The 18,753-nt window shown below is 47.0% G+C and overlaps 1 protein-coding gene across 10 annotated transcripts in view; it reads left to right on the top strand.

Moving 5' to 3' along the window:
- Window positions 1-18,753, top strand: part of DHRS12 (dehydrogenase/reductase 12) — a 77,562-nt gene that overhangs the window by 38,218 nt on the left and 20,591 nt on the right. For 8 of the 10 annotated variants that reach the window (XR_015138022.1, XM_086329187.1, XM_086329191.1 and 5 more), the window contains exons 2-5: window positions 9,260-9,393; window positions 11,745-11,827; window positions 16,615-16,707; window positions 17,934-18,015. Coding sequence is in view for 9 of the 10 variants with exons in the window: in XM_086329189.1 (XP_086185315.1) it covers window positions 9,260-9,393; window positions 11,745-11,827; window positions 16,615-16,707; window positions 17,934-18,015 (392 nt within the window). In the remaining variant the exon portion in view is untranslated. Of the gene's footprint in view, window positions 1-5,898; window positions 6,500-9,259; window positions 9,394-11,744; window positions 11,828-16,614; window positions 16,708-17,933; window positions 18,016-18,753 lie in introns of those variants that run through there. The other 2 variants (XM_086329190.1, XM_086329188.1) reach the window with 2 other exon arrangements.

Here is an 18,753-nt window from a genome sequence, read left to right as displayed (position 1 = left end):
TTCTATAAGAGACTTCCTCTCTTCCCTGCCTTAAGTTTTTATCAGTATTTTTATCAGTTCCTAAGGCTACCTGGGAGAAGGCAGTGGCAGCCCACTCCAGTACTCTTGCCTGGAAAATCCCATGGACGGAGGAGCCTGGTAGGCTGCAGTCCATAGGGTCCCGAAGAGTCAGACACAACTGTGCGACTTCACTTTCACTTTTCACTTTCATGCTTTGGAGAAGGAAATGGCAACCCACTCCAGTGTTCTTGCCTGGAGAATCCCAGGGACGGCAGAGCCTGGTGGGCTGCCGTCTATGGGGTTGCACAGAGTCGGACACGACTGAAGCGACTTGGCAGCGGCAGCAGCAGCAGCAAGGCTACCTGGGCAAATTTCCATCATCCCAGGACTCCAGGCATCTTTCCAAGGGGAGACAGCTGCTGTTCTTCCCTTCTCGGCTTGCAGAAGTGTTTTTTGAAAAAGTGCAGACCCTCCTCAGGGGCAGTGCTGCAGAAAATGTGGGAAATGTTACTGAGTCCAAGCTCAGTCTCCTCGCTATACAGAGGCCAGTTAACAGAGAGAAAATGTTGAGGCAAGGAATACGACTTTTATTGTGAAAGCCAACAGATCGAGAAGATGGCAGACTAAAGTCTCAAAATAACCACCTTGGTTGCCTGTCTGTATGTGAGGTTCTTGTACAGGATAGAGAGGGGTTGGAGTTGAGGAAATACTGACCATTATCTTGTAAATATCTCCTGGAATGGCCAACCTCAGGGAAGGGAGGTGTTCCTTCAGGCAGAGGGGAAGGGTTCCCTGAAGCAGATCATTGTAGGATTATAATAACTAAAGCAATGTAAAACAAAGGTTAAAGTCAAAGAAACAGATCCATCATGGAGTCAGAATTGGCTCTTCCCTGCAATATTTACCACTATCATTGTCCCTTCAACAATCTTGGAAAAAAGAGGGTGATAAGTGTTCTATCTGCTTCATCAGATGGATCTTTTGGGGAGTGTTCACAGCCATCCATGCCCGTTGCCAGTGTTCCAGATGTTGAGATTTGTCTTTCTTCGTTCCTCTTTGGATAATGTCCACTTTACATCTGTAGCATACTGAAGTTCAAACCCAGAGGCAGCATCTTAAGTTTAGGAATTTAGGGCTTTTCTATGTATGGGAAGATGCAAGAGTCAGGGCTCTTTAAAATTATTTCCTTGATATGTACCCTCAGGTATCTGGGGCAGTTAATCCTGTGTTCTCATAGGCTGAGTTTCCTCAGGGCTCACTGGCTTATGTTGGAAGGCTCCAATTGCAGATGACTGATATGGCAGGAAATATTCCATTTCTCAGCTCCTCCCCTCTTGGTCAGGAATTTGACCAGTATTTGGGAGACAGTTCACGATCAAATCTTGTCCCACAGTGCTGGAAGGCTCATCCCAGATCAGGAAAAAATTCTTTGATATGCCACTCTAGCTGCTAAATTTCGGATTCGACCCCCATCAATAAGGAAAGATTCTCTGGATCTTGTGCCTGATTATGATCCAGGAGACATTTTCCCTCCCATTGCTTCTTCCCATACTTAGAATTACACTATTACAATGATTTTTACGTTATGTTTTTAGCCATATAAGTTTTGTTCAAGGCCTGATTACACCCTGGGTATTGTAAGAGACAACAATCTTATAAATTAGACAAGATGTAAGTAATGCAGTTAGTGAAATTGACAATGACGGTGCATCAAGGAGGCACAAAGCACAAACAATTTGAAAACAAAGACCAAGTTAGAACAATGATTAATTAGTTTAAGGGGAAGATTTTCGTTACCCCTGGGAAACAGATTTAAACCAGTAATTTTCTTTATATAGAAACCACAAAAACTGTAACCATATCTACCAGTTCACTCAGTTCCCCTGTAACTAATCCTTTTTGTTAACAGCTGTGTGAAGCCATTAGAATTAATTGCATTTATCCAAAAGTCCTTTTTATAAATCTTCTTGAAGGGGAGGAGTTTTTGCAATGGCATCAAAGTGAAATCATAACTATCTATAATAAAAAAAGACTTAAGCCACATTTAAAGCACCTAAGTTACTGCTGTGACATGCCACACTTTCAGATAATAACCAGAATTATGATGATAATACTTTAGCAGGACACATCAAAATTTCATATAATCTCTAGAATATCATTTACCATAAAATATAACCAAAGAAGATTTATTACTCATTTGATAACACTTCCCATTGTAATTTAAGATACCAAGTGAACCTAATGAGTTTAATGTTTCTTCGGGGTGTTTCAAAAGCCCTTTTGCTAGAGGTTTTGCTAGAGGTCAAAGAAACTTTATTATAATTTGATTTGGTAAGTTTTGTCAAAACAACATCAAAAGGGTTTTAAAACACAACAGGATTGTAAGTCACCGTGAAACAAGTTATTCACTTAGCCAAAGTAACAATAAAAGATTTCAAAGGCAAATACAGAGTAGATCACTTAAAAGGTAAAGAACTTAAAATCTGTTATCAAAGGTAGTTTGACATCTTAACAGAACTTGTCTCTCTAACAGAGAAAAGCCAAATTCTATTCTCATTTCAAGATTTCAGCCCTGAGTTGGGTACAGCAATGTAAAACCCATCAGTCTACAAAAGAGGTCAGATTAAAATTGGGTTTCTGGCAGAGGGAATAAATTAAGTTCACTTGTCTAGATGGCTAAATTCCTTTTACTAATGTTTATGGAAAGCAAGTCCAAATTACTCTCTTTTTCAAAATTTGCATTTTAAAAATATGGTGGAGATACGGGCTCCTGAGAAGACCAGGTAGAACATTTGCAAAGATACAATTTTTCCTCAGGATAACTTCATTTCCCCTTTATAATCCTTTGTTGTTCTTTTTTAGTTGCTAAGTTGTATTAATACTTACAAACTCCCTCTTAAGATAAACAGGGAAGGCCTTGGGAGTGGTAAAACGATTAGTGGGTTTTGGATTCTTTTTTGGAACCATACTTCTGGTCCTAAAACCAGGACAGTTATTTTTTTCTTTTTTCTTCAAAGAATTAGGTGGCTGCCTGAATGATATTGAAGGACTGACATACCCATTTACCTATGTTGGAAAGTTAGCTTAGAGGAGAAGTTCTCTTCCAAAAATCCTGCTAGGCTGTAAATATCAGCTATGCCTAGTTTAGTCAGACCAATGGCTTCCCATTTCGGTAACCTATTTACAAACACTTTTGAGGATCTTGCCTAGATTTCAGCCAGTCATTTAAAACTTCCCAAGGGGCTCCCAGGTGGGAGTGGAACCTTAGAGGAAGTGCTTCCCATTTTAGCTCAAGCCATTAGTACTAGAAATCTTTGTGCTCAAAGTAACCAAATCAAACCAAAACCTTGCCAGCCAGAAAGTCACCTTCAGAGTCAAATGGCAAAACTGCCCCAAATGTGACTTCCTAGTCCCACTAGGCTTGTGACCCTTGTCCAAAGCACCTTATTTCCCTTCACAGGGAGAACACCCCAAATTTGAGCCAAAGCCCCGCCAAATGGAGCTGAAGCTCCCCAAGTTGGAGCCATAGTCCCCAAATGCACGAGATCAAAAAGGCCCTGGTGGTACCCTGATGTCAAGCTATTCTGAGGAAATGTTACTCGAGCCCTTAATTTACAAAGGAGAGTGGTATCAATTAGAGTCAATCAGTTTGTTCCCCACTGTCAGAGTGACCTGGGGCTCCTGTCTTAGTTTAGGGCAATCTCTTCTCCAGTGTCCTTGCCCTTGCAGTCAGCATGCTCTTCCTTCCCCAGTGGTGGCCTACCTTTAGGTTTCATGTGTGCTCAGTCGCTCAGTCGTGTCCAACTCTTTGCGACCCCGTGAACGGTAGCCTGCCAGGCTCCTCTGTCCATGGAATTTTCCAGGCAAGAATACTGGAGTGGGTTGCCATTTCCTTCTCTAGCGGGTCTTTCTGACCTAGGGACTGAACCCGCATCTCCTACATTGGTGGCAGGTTCTTTACCACTGAGCCACTGTGCACCCTCCTTAGGTTACTCATTTTTAGTGCTGCTACCAGAAAACCTGTATTCATTCCGTTTCACATCTCCTTGCTTCTGTCGTTGTTCCCTGCTGTTGAATACTTTTAAGAACAACATCTACTAACTGAGAAGGATTTCAAATACACTATCTAATTTCTATAATTTTTTAATCTCTGGAGCACTTTGCCTGGTGAAGGCCATATTTATCATCCTTACATTCTCAGGGGCCTCAGGGTCTATATCTGTGTAGCACCTATAAACTTGATAAGTCCTTTCTAGAAACTGTGATGGATCCTCAGCTGGTTTTTGTTTTATCTCTCAAATTTTGTTTAAGCTCTTTCGTCTACCCCATTGTGTACCCCGTTGGGTTTTCTCTGAGACCTCTGCACGATAAGGTGGTAGTCCTCCGACTCCTTTTTCTCCTGATGCAGTAGCATGAATGCTCCTATGTGTGGAATCTCATCTCTTTTCCCTGCTCTTTTGCAAAACACTTCTAACTGTGAGATAACCTAATAGTTGAGTGAGCCATTCAGGGTCCGTTGCTCTTCTGATCCTAACATATATGGGGTCCACACCCTATTATAGTAGCATAGTCATAGGCTTACAATTACATTATTTTGCCCGATTATCCAATATATGCCCGAAAGGGCTCTCCTTCAAGATAGATGGAGTAATTCCCATTTATAGATGGAATACTTCCCATTTTTAAATGTATAACCACACCACAACACAAAAGATGAATAGCAATTCCAATATAAAAAATTCCACAAAAAAATCGCAGCATTGATACACCAACAAATTGGCCCCCAACTCCCAAGCTTACCCTACAAATCAAAGAATTCCAACTAGGGTAGATACCCCACAAGAACTAGTTCCCCAATAAACTGGTTCCAACTGGGCAGGTTCCCAAATCAGGTAAATAAACGTATCCTACAAAACAAATGAACTAATTCCAACTAGGATAGGCTTACCCGCATGAGAACTAGTTCCCCAGTGAACCAGTTCCAGCTCAGGTACAGTCCAACAACAATTCCCCCCCCCAACAGGGTACCCCAACCAAACTGGCTTGTCCCCTAAAGGAAAACCCCAAATTGAGGTGGGGGTATGTTTCCAGCGTGCACACTGGAGAGACTTACCCTACAAAATTTAGTCCCATCAATGTCAGTTTCTTGCCTCAACTGCCGGGCACTGGGGAAGCTGGTGCCACATCAGGAAATCTTGAAGGGAAGATCCTCAGAACAAATAGTTCCAGCAGCTGCTAAGGCCTTGCCCCAGTATTCCCTGATACATACCCGGGGCCAGGTAGCCACAAGCAGCAAGGCTTCTAGGCTGGCTAAGCCAAATCTGAGTCCACTTTCAGTCTGCTTGCCAAATGACAGGCCCATTAACCAGGAACACAGTTGGAAAGCCTAGCTGACAGAGAAGATGGCAGACTAATATCTCAAAATAACCATCTTGTCTGGGGTCTGGGTGTGAGGTTCTTTTATAGGACAGAGAAGGGGAGGAGTTGAGGAAGTAAAAACCATTATCTTGCAAATATCTCCTGGAAGGAGGTATGTGTTAATCTCTTCAGGCAGAGGGGCAGGGCTCCCTGTATAATTTAAACTACAACTATAAGGGCAGGTCATAATGTATGATTATAACAAAAGCAATGAGAAAGGAAGGTTAAAGTCAAAGAAACAGATCTATCAAGGACTCAGAATTGGCTTTTCTTTGCAACAGTGTAGCTGTCAACCCTAACCCACTGAATTTAGGTGAATACAATGGCCTCCTCTTTTTCAAAGGGGTGTACTCGTAGTGACCACTATTTGTGGGATCTTTCCAGGTTGTACAGAATGCAGCATGAAGAGCTTGAGTCAGCTTCCTGTCCCATAGGAAAGCAGACTTCTGAAAGTCTCTCCCCAGACTCTTTTGTGGGGTAGGAGGGGTGTAAGCTTAGGTGGTTTTCCCTGCTGTTGTGCATTTTGTGAATTGGAGGGAAAGACAATACCTTACTTTGATTCCAATGAGAGTCTGTAGTTTGGGTTTACAATGCTTTTTCTTGGCACACCAGGATTTTTATAAAGCTTCCTTATATTGGGCCCCTAGGCAGCAGGATCTAGACACAGTTTCCTTAACTTTGTCTGAACCTAAGAATTACCAGGGGCAATTAAAAAACAACTGACTGTTAGCACCTAGCAGGTGTGGGTGGAACCTTAGCAAATTCCGTGTTGGGTAAATGGGGGAAGCGTGCTGAGGACCTTGCCTCCTGGCGACTCTTACATTCAGGGGTTCAGGAAACACTAAGTACAGCGATTGCTCAACTTGAATCAGCCTCCTGTAGGGCATGTGAAACCACTGATTGCTGGGCCTCACCCTGAAATTTCCGGCTCTGTAGAAAGATTCCCAGGTGATGTTGATGTTGCTTGTCTGGGGACCACTCTTCTGAGCACCACTGGTGAGGCTGAGCTCCACTCCTAGGCTCAGTGTAGAGAGCATGGAAACCCCTGTGGGCTTTATCACCTACCATCCCATGGTCTTGGGTAAGTCATTTACCTCTCTCTGCATCTGAAAAATAAGAACTGATATGAGGAGTTTATAAAAATAAAAAGAGAGGGCAGGAGGATAAGAAAAAAGCTAAATCTTATTAACATCGGATTGGATCAGAGTGGATCAGGGTGGAATCCCAGTGTTGAAGACAGAGGACAAAGGGAGTTATGACGTGTCCTGTAGGCCAGTCTGGCTCCACCCACTTGGCAGCTGGCTCACAGCCTGGAGTTTGAGGAAGACGTTTAATCCGCAGGAGCCACCCTCAGCAAACCTTACTCCCTAATAGGATCAACGTGGTAACCCAGAGGCTAGAGTCTCCTCTAGCTGTGAGGAGGGGTCTGGGGCCTGGTCCCTGTGGGGCATACCTGGGGTGTGTTCTCTGTGGCCTGCTCTTCTTGAAAGCTCTCTCTCCCTCCCCACCAGTGCCTTCTCCTGCCTGGGCCCCTCGTCACTGATTCCTTGATCCTGGGTTCTTTCCAAGAAACCTCTTTTCCTTTGCAGGAAAATCTTTTCACAGTGATTCTGGGATGTCCACCCGTGAGGCAAAACAAATCTTCCAGCTTCATCTTTGGTTATAGTTTAAGTTACTCTCGGAGTCCCTAATGATTTGAAGGACTAGTGGGCGAGCAGGGGAGGGAAGGGGCAGGGGAGCAAGCAAATGAGCTGTTTTGAACATGAAATATATTAATATTATTATTAATACTAGTAATAATATTAGTATTATTATACTAATAGTACTAACAGGCTCCTCTGTCCATGGGATTCTCCAGGCAAGAATACTAGAGTGGGTAGCCATTTCCTTCTCCAGGGGATCTTCCTGATCCAAGAATCAAACTCATGTCTCCTACATTGTCAGGCAGGTTTTTTACCACTGAGTCACCTGGGATTGAGTTCTTAACTTATTCAAAGCATATGATAGATGCTTTACATAATTATCTCACCTAGGCTGCCCAAGAAGTTTTTGTGCAGATGAAAAGACTGGAGCTCAAAAGGGTTAAAACAACACAGGAGACGGCACAGCTGTTAGGACGCAGAGCTGAGATTTAAATCCAGGTTGTTGGATCCAAAGGCTTTATGACTGAGATTACGTTCAGTTTCAAGTCAGCCTTTCAGGAAGCCTTGGAACAGTCAGAAGTCTTGCTTGCCCCACTAAGTGGGCTGCTCACAGCCGAGGCGATGAAAAGCTGCCCCGGATGTCTGGAAGAGTTCCAGATGGTGAGAACAGCAGCAATAACATTCTTCTTGGTCTCTTGACTGTGAGACCAGGGGCAATGACCGCCCCTGTGGCAATGACTTCAGACCAAACCTGAGCTCATAAACATTCTTTGGCCCTCTTCACCGGTGTCCAGGCATGTAGTTGGCAGTTGTGCTATACTAGGATGTGGGGCAGGAGACCAGCTGCTGGCAGTCTGTGCATAAACAGGGCATAGGAAGGGCACAGGGCACCTTCCAGAACCTCCAGGGGAAACGAGTTGCATTCTATGTTGCAGGGAATCAGCTCTTTGGGCGAGAGATACAGGCTGAGACCCCTAGCCTGCCGGTGTGTGGGGAGCTCTAACCTCAGGGTCTCCTGCCAACCCCTCTCCATTCCCCCAGCCGATTCTGTAACCAGGAAATATTGACTACTAGGACAGTCAAGGGCTTCCCTGGTGGCTCAGAGGTTAAAGCGTCTGCCTGCAATGCAAGAGACCTGGCTTCAATCCCTCGGTTGGGAAGATCCCCTGGAGAAGGAAATGGCAACCCACTGCAAGTATTCTTGCCTGGAGAATCCCATGGAGAGAGGAGCCTGGTAGGCTACAGTCCACGGGGTCGCAAAGACTTGGACACGACTGAGCGACTTCCTTTCACTTTCAGGATAGTCAAGGTAGACGAGGAGTCTCAAAGAGCAGAGAGAAGCAGTTGAAGAATTCAGAGTTCTTTCTTTCTCTATCTCTTCATTTTACTTATTTATTTTGGCCACATCACGAAACATGCAGGATCTTAGTTCCCTGACCAGGAATCAAACAAGTGCCCTCAGCATTGGGAGCATGGGCTCAACCACGGGACCATCAGGGAAGTCCCCCAGAGTTGTTTCTGACCAATATGATACCTTTGGGCCAATTGGAAAAAGCACCTCCTTCTCATTGTGCTTTGCTGTCATCCGGCAGAAACTTGTCCTGATGCAAATGGGCCATCATTATGACCTGAACGGCGCCCCCTCGAGGTGTTCAGCACACACCCTGTGGCCCTGAAGGAGCCTTGCTTCCTCCAAGGGATTCAGCCCTCACATAACTGCACCTGCCCCTCTTCATTCCCAAATTGCACATCTCCCCACTTTGCTGTGGTCCTTCTATACCTGGGGAGGGACACCTGTCCTGGGATGCAGTGGGCATGATGCTCTTGGTCTCCTGAGCTCCTCTCCATTTGCCCCAACGTGGGGGAAAAGGCCAAAAAATAAAAATAAGAAAACCTGTCAAAGAATGTTTTAAGGGGCAGGGGCACCCCCTGGTATTAGAGGCAGAGAAAAATAGTTTAGCTGCCAAACTGTTGGAATCTCCAGGTATTTTCAGAAGTTCAGGAAGCTAATGGTATAGGCTCTGAGAAGATGGTGTTGTTCACAAGACCAGGGAGGAGAGCGGGGTCCCAGGGCGGAAGGGGCTGTCTGATGTGTGGGGAGAGCACTGCGCCCAGCCCAGGACTGGGCCTTCTCACTGCAGGAGGTTCTGTTCCCTGCTCCTTAATGTCCATTCCTTCTGTGGGTCTGCTGCTTCCAGGAGTGGCTATGAGTCTGCGTCCAAGGACTTTGTCCCTGATGACTTGGAGGTCCAAGTTCCCGGAAGAGCCTTCATGGTCACTGGGGGGAACAGCGGCATCGGAAAAGCGACCGCCATGGAGATCGCCAAGCGAGGTGAGCAGCCTGCTAAGTCGTGTGTGTGCTGGGCCCCAAGGGCAGCCTGCAGCCAGTCCACACTGGGGAGAGGGCCCTGTGTCACACACGGGTCAGGAAGGCCCCAGCCGGCACAGGCAGGCACCCTGGACAGGGACCCCGTGCTGACTGGCACAGCTGCCGGCTTTCTCTTGTTGTTCAGTCGGTCAGTCATGTCTGACCCTTTGTGACCCCATGGACTACAGCACGCCAGGCTTCCCTGTCTTTCACTGTCTTCTGGAGCTTGCTCAAAGTCATGTCAATGGAGTCAGTGATGCCATCCCACCATCTCGTCCTCTGTTGCCCCCTTCTCCTCCCACCTTCTATCTTTCCCAGCATCAGGGTCTTTTCCAATAAGTCTGCTGTTTGCATCAGGTGGCCAAAGTATTGGAACTTCGGCATCAGTCCTTCCAATGAATATTCAGGACTGATTTTCTTTAGGATTGACTGGTTTGATCTCCTTGCTGTCCAAGGAACTCTCAAGAGTCTTCTCCAGCACCACAGTTCGAAGGCATCACTTCTTCGGTGCTCAGCCTTCTTTCTGGTCCAACTCTCACATCTGTACATGACTACTGGAAAAACTGTAGCTTTGACTAGACGGACCTTTGCTGCATTAAGCTTCAGACTAGAGGTGGACAGAGTGAGTGACCGGAGGAAGCTCTCCTCAACACTTCATTCATTCACAGGAGAGCTGAGGTCCCGTCCACATGGCAGTGTTTTCTGATTAAGAACAGTAAGGGGCTCCAGTTAACCCTAGGCATCCGAATCACCAGTGGAGACTTAAAAAAAAAAAACACAAAACTTGGACACCTGGTCCCTAGTTCCTGTCTCCTCAGTGAGAATGGGGGTAGGGGGATGGGGTGGGAGAGAGACTGGGAATCCGTCGCAGTTTGGCTGTGGACCCTAGTTGAGAACAGAGCCCCCAGAATAACGGGAGGCGGGGTGCAGTGAACTTCCTTATTCCTTCCTGCTGCTCCTGGTTTCCAGTCTCTGGAGTCTGAGCAGCTGGAAACTGTCTCCTCTCTCTCCTCCCTAAGCTTGGATCTAGAAAGAGGCTCTCTGGATGCCCATACATTATTCAATCAGCTGAAGTCTTCCTCCAGGTAAATGACAAATTTTCTGCCCCAGCTCAACTGTCCCGGCTCACTCAACAGTACTGTGGTGGCTAGAAGAGTCAGCCATGCCTCTCTAGAGCCCCTTCTCCTGGAGAAATGGATGTTCTGGCAGAAGTTGGGGAAATAAACCTTGGAATTTATCACTTTTCAAGATGCTTGAGATTTTTTTCTCTCCAAAGTTAGGCATTTTCCAGGGGAGTATTGTGCCATTTGGAGCTGTATTTAATTATCTGTCAAAGCAGGGGGAAGATTAACTGCATCTTAGCAACTGGGAGGTACTCTGAAGAGCTGGGAGGAGGATCAAGCTGAGGGGCTGTTATGTGGTTTGCCTGGAGCCTCCTGTGCAACAGACCCTATTTAATAAAGCCGGGTGTTTTAGGTGAGGAAAGCAGGGTCCATAATGCTTATGTCTTAACTGCCGCAGCCAAGGCATTCCCCTTTAAATAAGCCTTGATTGATGATGGTGTGACTTTTGCTGGAATAGTCTTGAGTGCCGTTTATGGATTCACCCATTTAGTAAATATTTGTTAAATTCTGGCTACATATTAGGGGCTTCTCAACTTGGGCTGAACATTAGACTCACCTGGGGGAGCTTTTAAACCATCCTTAGGCCGGGAGCTTTAAAAACTTTCCAGGTGGGTCTAAAGGGCAGCTGGGTTGAGACCAGTGTGTCAGATTCCCCATGAGATGCTAGGGATGCGGGTGTGACCAAGACAGACCCTTCTTATCCTTGATATATGTGTGTGTGTGCTTAGTCACGTCTGATCTTTGTGACCCCTGGACTGTAGCCCGCTAGGCTCCTCTGTCCGTGGGATCCTCCAGGCAAGAATACTGGAGTGGTTGCCATTCCTTTCTCCAGGGGATCTTCCCCACCTAGAGACTGAACCTAGGTCTCCTGGATTGGCAGGTGGGTTCTTTACCACCTGAGCCACCAGGGAAGCTCATCCTTGGTGTATTCAGACCCATAAAGAAAATCAGGACGTTGCCCCAGTTGCACCGTCACCCCAGGTAGGCAGGAGCATGGATTCCAGGACCACTCTCTCCTTTCCACTGGCTGCTGTGACTGTGGGGACCATCTGTCCAGATCTTCCAGAATAGTCTCCGTATCAGGTCCTCTTTCTGTGAGCCCGTGTGTGTTCATCCTGCCTTCGGAAGAGCTCGTCTCCAGGGCTGTCACTGTGGCTGTCCCTCACGGCTGCTTTTTTTGAATTCCACCAGGTGGCACAGTTCACCTGGTTTGTCGAGATCACAGCCGAGCGGAAGGTGCCAAAGCTGAGATCATCCGGGAGAGTGGGAACCAGGTGAGCGGCTCTCTGCCCCTCCTGCGGGGGGCTTCCTGCCTGCGGGGCACGGCGGTGTGGGGGTGGGACTCCTGGCCACGCTCCTGCACCCGAGCTGGCAGAGCTCTCTTCACGCTTCTGCTTGGGAGGCGGCCTCAGCCATCAGAGCTGGAGCCGCGCTTCTCAAAGGCTGGGCCCGACCCAGGTGATGGGGGCAGTGACCCCAACTCCCCCAGTGAAGGCCTGCCTGGGCGACATGACACAGACAGGGCCCTGCCGGGACCCCTCCCCCAAGAAGGAGGCCGCGTCATTGAGACATGTCCAGGGGACTCAGGGTGAGCCAAGCTGTAAACCGACTCGGTGGCCTTCGGATAAAGAAGGACCGCAAATGACGTTTCGGCCTTGATGAGACCCGCTTCCTATCGAGAGTGTTCAAAGCTGGCTCACCTTTCTGTGGGCTTCCTGCTCTGACACTTGGAACCAGGACAGGCTACATAATCTGCAGGGCCCCAGTGCAAAATCAGAGTGTGGGGCCCCTGGTGTACAAAGCACAAGACTTCCATATACTTGTGTTATTACACTTGTTATATTATACTTGTTTTTCTCTTTCTGACTTCACTGAACCTATTTGCAGGACAGGAATAGAGATGCGCACACAGAGAACAGGGTTGTGGACGCAGTGGAGAAAGGCAAGCGTGGGATAGAGAGAGAGTAGGGTGGAAACATGTACATTGAAAGTGGCCGTGTTAGTCACTCAGTCACGTCCGACTCTTTGGGACCCCATGGGCTATAGCCAGTCAGGCTCCTCTGTCCATGGGATTTTCCAGGCAAAAGTACTGGCGTGGTAGCCATTTGCTTTTCCAGGGGATCTTCCCAACCCAGGGATTGAACCCAGGTCTCCTGCATTGCAGGCAGATTCTTTTCTGTCTGAGCCACCAGGGAAACCCAAACATATACGTTACCATGCGTAAAATAGACAGCACGGGAAGCTGCCGTGTAACACAGGGAGCTCAGCTCGGTGCTCTGTGATGACCGAGAGGGGTGCGATGAGGGGTGGGAGGGAGACCCGAGAGGGAGAGGACATTGTATACTTACGGCTGAGTCATGCTGTTGTATGGCAGAAACCAACACAACATTGTAAAGTAATTATCCTCCAGTTAAAAATTAAAAGAAAACCTAAGGCTTGCAGGCCGGTGAAGGCAGAGCGTTAGCATAAGCAGAGCCTGGATGTGGGGTCTGTGTACCTGTGCAGTTGCTTCCCCGAGGAGCTGGCCCCGGTGGAAACCCCAGGTCCCGGGGAGGGGAGCAGGCTGGCCGGCAGTGACCACGGGCCCCTTGCACATCCACCGAGAGTGTCTTGCCTCCAGGCCCAGCTGGAGTTCCCTCCTCTGTCCTGTACACCCACTCCTCCGGCAGCCCCCACACCTGCTGCCTCTCCATGTGCTGCCCACAGCTGAGGGGCGGATGGCGCCCCACTCCTGCAGGCGTGGGTCGTGGCCAGGAGGAAAAAAATTTGCCCCAGTCTAGAATGGAGTATTCTGCCTCTGCCCATGAGGGCTATCCTTTATCTGGAAGTAACGTTTTCAAGGCAAGAGGCTGTCCTTCTCCCTTTGACTTGGCAGCCTCTCGCCATCAGATGCCCTGGGAAGCTTCGTGGTGGCCGTGAGCACGAAGGTCTCTAAACCTTCCTCTGCGTCAGCAAGTGGGGCCGCGATCTGGGGGCTGCAGTTCTTGAGCTGGAGGGCTGGCTGGCTGCCTGCCGGTAACTTCGGGTGGCGCTGCTGCAGGACGTAATGGGAACACTGATCTCGGGCCACGGGCAGGGGAGGGCTTGCCTGGATTCCAGCCCGCTGTGGGCTCGGCCACGTTCTTTACCAAGTGGATTTATATAGGAAAAGATGCCAGTATGGTTCTGCTGATGCTGTTGAGCCCTCCTTATACCCAACGGCACCATCTTTGGGAGGAAAAACTGAAAGCAGGAACCAGCGTGTTTCCTGGGGTGCAGAGAGGGAGCCCGCAGCTTGCAGCCTGCCCCATCCCCACACACAAACCCCCGGCAAATCCTCTCCTCTTGCATCTGTGTAAGTGGTCTCCAGCACTCCCTGAGAGCTCGGTGGTCCAGGGCTGGCGATACCTTCTGCCCATCCCTGGAGGTGTGGTTTCACTGACTCAGTGCCTCCAGTCTCTGCTGCTCTGTGATGACCTAGAGGGGTGGGAGGGAGGCTCACGAGGGAGGGGACGTTGTATACTTATGGCTGATTCATGGCATTGTATGGCAGAAACCAACACACTATAAAGCAATTCAGTTCAGTCACTCAGTCACGTCTGTCTCTTTGCAGTCCCATGGACTGCAACACGCCAGGCCTCCCTGTCCATCACCAACTCCCAGAGTCTACTCAAACTCATGTCCATCAAGTCAGTGATGCCATCCAACCATCTCATCCTCTGTCATCCCCTTCTCCTCCTGCCTTCAATCTTTCCCAGTATCAGAGTCTTCTCCAGTGAGTCAGCTCTTCGCATGAGGTGGCCAAAGTATTGAAGTTTCAACTTCAGCATCAGTCCTTCCAATGAACATTCAGGACTGATTTCCCTTAGGATGGACTGGTTGAATCTCCTTGCAGTCCAAGGGACTCTCAAGAGTCTTCCCCACACCACAGTTCAAAAGCATCAATTCTTTGGTGCTCAGCTTTCTTTATAGTCTAACTGTCACATCCATACATGACTACTGGAAAAACCATAGCTTTGACTAGACAGCCCTTTATTGGCAAATTGTTGATAAAGCAATTATCCTCCAATTAAAAACAATTTTTTAAAAGCTTAAAACTTGGAGTTGTGGGCCCCTCAATTGTAGGTGGCGGACAGAGCAGCAGTGGGTATGGGGATGCTGCTGGAGGAGCAGGTGCACAGAACAGAGGAGGGAACCCCAGGATCAGCTGCTCCTCTCTGTCTGTGAAGCTTTGTCAGGGGGACGAGGGGAGGAGCTGGGCTCTGCCCTCACTGAAGCCTTGGGGGCTAGACAGTGCGCTTAGCTTTCCTGAACCTCAGTTTCCTCATCTGAAAATTAGAAGTGATATTATTTTGTTCAGGTTGCATTCAGCACGCACCATCCTTAGTTGCGGCATTCGAATTCTTTATTGCAGCATGTGGGATCTAGTTTCCAGGCCAGAGGTCCAACCCGGGCCCCTGGGTTTTTTACACACCAGCACCTGGCTGGTTCCTTCTCCTGGTCACAGAGGACAGCTGAGCTCTTCTGGGCACCTCTGTCTTCCTAGTTTCTCGCAGAGGGAGCCAGATGATTCCTTGCACCTTTTCAGGATGTTTCATTTCACCAGAATTCATGGCTGATTTCCCTGTTCCCTGCTGCTGCTTCTATTTAATTCTGAGATGCCTTGGGTGCTTCTAGGAAACTCAAGGAGACTGTGGGATGATCAGAGTAAAACTGATTTTAGCTCACTTGAATTTTGTTGGTTTTCAAACCTGGATTTTGTGTGAGTGTTTTGCAGCCCTGCAGGGTGGGAGGGGGGTCCTACAGAGATGTCGGGGAAGGCCTTGGAATGAAAGGATTAGGTGTCCGGACTTGGCCTGCCCTCGAGAGGCTCATGGCTGACTCTGGTGTGAGTCAACAGCCTCGTGTTCACTCTGGCTGGGCCAGGGCCTTCAGAGACTTTTGAGAAGAGTGTAATCCTGTACGGACAGTGCTTTTCCTCTCCCTTGAAGGCAGAGGAAGACTCAGTTATGGCAGACTTAAGCTGAACACGGCATTCAAGCTCCTTACAGGCCTTCTGAGTCATGATAACGTTTCTCATTCTCTGAGCCTTTGTCTCAGGGTGAGGCAACATGTTTTAAGATCAGTAGAAATTCTTCCTTGGGTTCAGTGGCTCAGTTGCTGGGGAAACGGAGGCAGGGCACTGAATTCTGCTTTATCATGGGTTTTATGGCTTGTCTGGAGGTCAGTTCCCAGCAGCAGAAATCTCTGCCCTGGGTTGGTGATAAGTCTCTGACGCCTGCTAGAGTTCAGGGACACTGAGCCTCAGCGACGTTCAGTGACGTTGAACTCAGGGATGATCAGTGGGTGCTGAGAATGCAAGTTTCATTTATGTGCTGGGAAAAAGGGCCCAACAGCCAAAGTGCATTGCTCGTTTACATGCATGGCTGTGTGTGCACCACTGGCATAGGGCGCCCTTGATGTGGCTCCTCCATCAGGGAGTTGTGAGTCTACAGGGGGTGGGGTGGGGGAGTGGGGCTGTGTCCAGAGGTAACCATAGCACAAGGCTGGGATTGACATTGTAAGCAAGGACTGAGTCACAGAGGAAGTTGTCATCTCATAGTTCTGATGTGCCCTAGATATTCTCTTAGGAACAAAATATTGACAAAAAAACCCCCACATGATTGGTAGGAAACTATGACACATCTATGCAATGTTTTGTGGCCATTAAAAGAAATAAGGTAGATTTATATTTAAGAAAAAAATCTCTAAAACATGTTAAGTGAAAGAGAAGGATATAGAACAATGTATAGTCTGCATCTATTTATATGGAAAAGGACTACACATACACATGTATATGTATATATAATGCTTAGTGTATGTATATAGATATATGTTTATATATAATGCCTAAAACATGTATGTATAAATGTTGTATGTACTTGAAGAATTCCTGGGTGATTCATAAGAAACTGTGAACAATGATGTACTTCTGAGCAGTGAGACTTTCCATTTTATATCATTCCAAATGATTTTTTTTTTTAATGCTTTTTAATGAAAAAAGTACATTTTTTAAAAAAGCTTCTTTTGTTTTCTGGTTTAGAACATCTTTCTGCATATTGTGGACCTGTCTCTTCCCAAGTCAGTCTGGAAATTTGTTGAAAATTTCAAGCAGGAACATACCCTCAATGTCTTGGTGAGCTTTGTAAACATAAGTAGGGGATAAAACTCATGCATGTGTGTTTCTTCTCTGTGTGGATGAAGAGTGTGTGTGTGCGTGTGCGTGCATGCGTGTGTGTGTGTGTGTGTGTGTATGTATCTTTACGGCGACACGTTAGTGAGACTCTTTGATGGGGAGGCCTGTTCATGTCACCAGGTTCACTCATTAGACTCATTCTAACCGTGTTGCTTGGATGTGTGAGTAAAGGAAGGGACCCTATACTGGGTCTTTGGGGGTGATGGAAAGGTTCCATTTTTTCATAAAATGATTTGTGTACTGCCATTCTTGAACTCTGTAGATTTGGGGATTGATGTATTAAAATTAGAGGCTCGGGGGAAATTAAAAAGCTTAGTCCAAAAGAACACCTGTTGCAGACAACCAAATCTTTTAGCATCACAGTCAGTTGCTCCATGGAGAAAGTTGGAAGACTCAGGTGGGTTGCTGTCCCTCTGCTCCTCCCACATATTCTGCTTTGAGCTGAGCTGCTTTTCTGCCCAGATTGTTTCTCGTGTGCTCCACAACGTTCGTTCAGACCCAAGTCTAGTCTTGCACTGTCCAATATGGCTACAGAGCATTTGAAATGTAGCCGGTTCAAACTGAGATGTTCCATCAGTGTAAAAATCCACCAAAGTCGAAGACTTAGGGTAAAAAAAAAAACAAAAGTAAACTAACATTTTTATATTGATTACATTTTTATGTTGATTACATCTTGAAATGCTACTATTTTAGATATAGTGAGTTAAATATTATACATTATTAAAATCAATTCTGCCTGTTTCTTTTTATGTTTTTATTTATTTTCTGGGTGAGTTACGTTTTATTTGGGGCAAAATGAGGACTGCAGCCTGGGAAACAGCACCTCAGATCACTCTGAGAAGCTGTTTTTCTCTTTACCTTTTTAATGTGACTACTTTCTAGAAAACTTGAAATTACATACTTGTACTGGATAGCATTGGTCTAGACAGATTTCCAGGGCACTTTATTGTGAATTAGGTTGCCTGGCCAAGCCGTAGTCACTGGAGGTCTCTGCACAGTCCCATGGCTGAGCCGGCTGCACACCTGGTTTTGATGTGAAGAGACAGTAGAGCAGAACATGAGTTGTCATCCTACACATGTGTGACCAGTGGTGGCGTGGGGCTGTGGGTTGTGGAAACAGGTCCCTTGGCCCTATTTTCCTTTATTTTGAAATTTGTAATTTCTAGATCAATAATGCAGGTTGCATGGTCAATAAGAGAGAGCTCACAGAAGACGGACTCGAAAAAAACTTTGCTACCAACACTCTGGGTAAGTGTAAGCGGTTCTCTTATTTATTTTTAGCAAAATAAATGGAGAAGGATCAGAAACTGTAGAAGGATCAGAAAAGTAGTGATAAACTTTTGGAGTTCTTGGTGCGTAGCTTGATTGTATTCACTTTATCTTTAAATGCATTATTTTTTCTTCATAAAACACTCTTGTCTTATTTTTTATAATATGTGTTAGTGCCAGAAATACTATTCTTAAAGTGGTTTTTTCCTGGGAAGCTCAAGGCTCATTATAGACATGACTTTGGTGAGGAGGGCAGGGTCACCTTAGGTGGAGAGGGCAAGTATGAAAACTGCAGCAAAGTGAACTTCCGGCCAGGGCTGAGGAAGGAGCAGCCATAAGACAAGAACATGGACCTAGAAAGGCGTTCGTTTACCTGGAACACAGGACCCCCGGGTTCCAGACCCTGCTCTGTAATAACCGGCCAACGCGTTTTGTGCCAGGTCAGTGATTCTCAAAGTGGGGTTCCTGGACCATCACCAGGGAACTCGGTGGATTTGCACATTCTTGGGCCTTACCCCGAGATCCACTGAATCCAAAACTGGGATGGAGCTGAGAAATCTGTGTTTGAATGAGCCCTCCAGACGATTCTGATGCACACTTAAGTTTGAGAACCAAGGGGCCAGGATTTTAGGCTCTTTGGATTTTTCTCCTTGAACCAAGGGGTCTGGAATACAGATCTTCCTCAACTTGGGATGGGTTAGGTCCCAGTCAACCCAT

This window comes from Bos grunniens, chromosome 12, assembly GCF_055505025.1.
Source record: "Bos grunniens cultivar Pamir isolate PY7600 chromosome 12, Bosgru_T2T1.0, whole genome shotgun sequence".
NCBI lineage: Eukaryota > Metazoa > Chordata > Mammalia > Artiodactyla > Bovidae > Bos > Bos grunniens.
The sequence above is the reverse complement of the archived record's forward strand: the minus strand, read 5'-3'. Positions and strand labels throughout refer to the sequence as shown.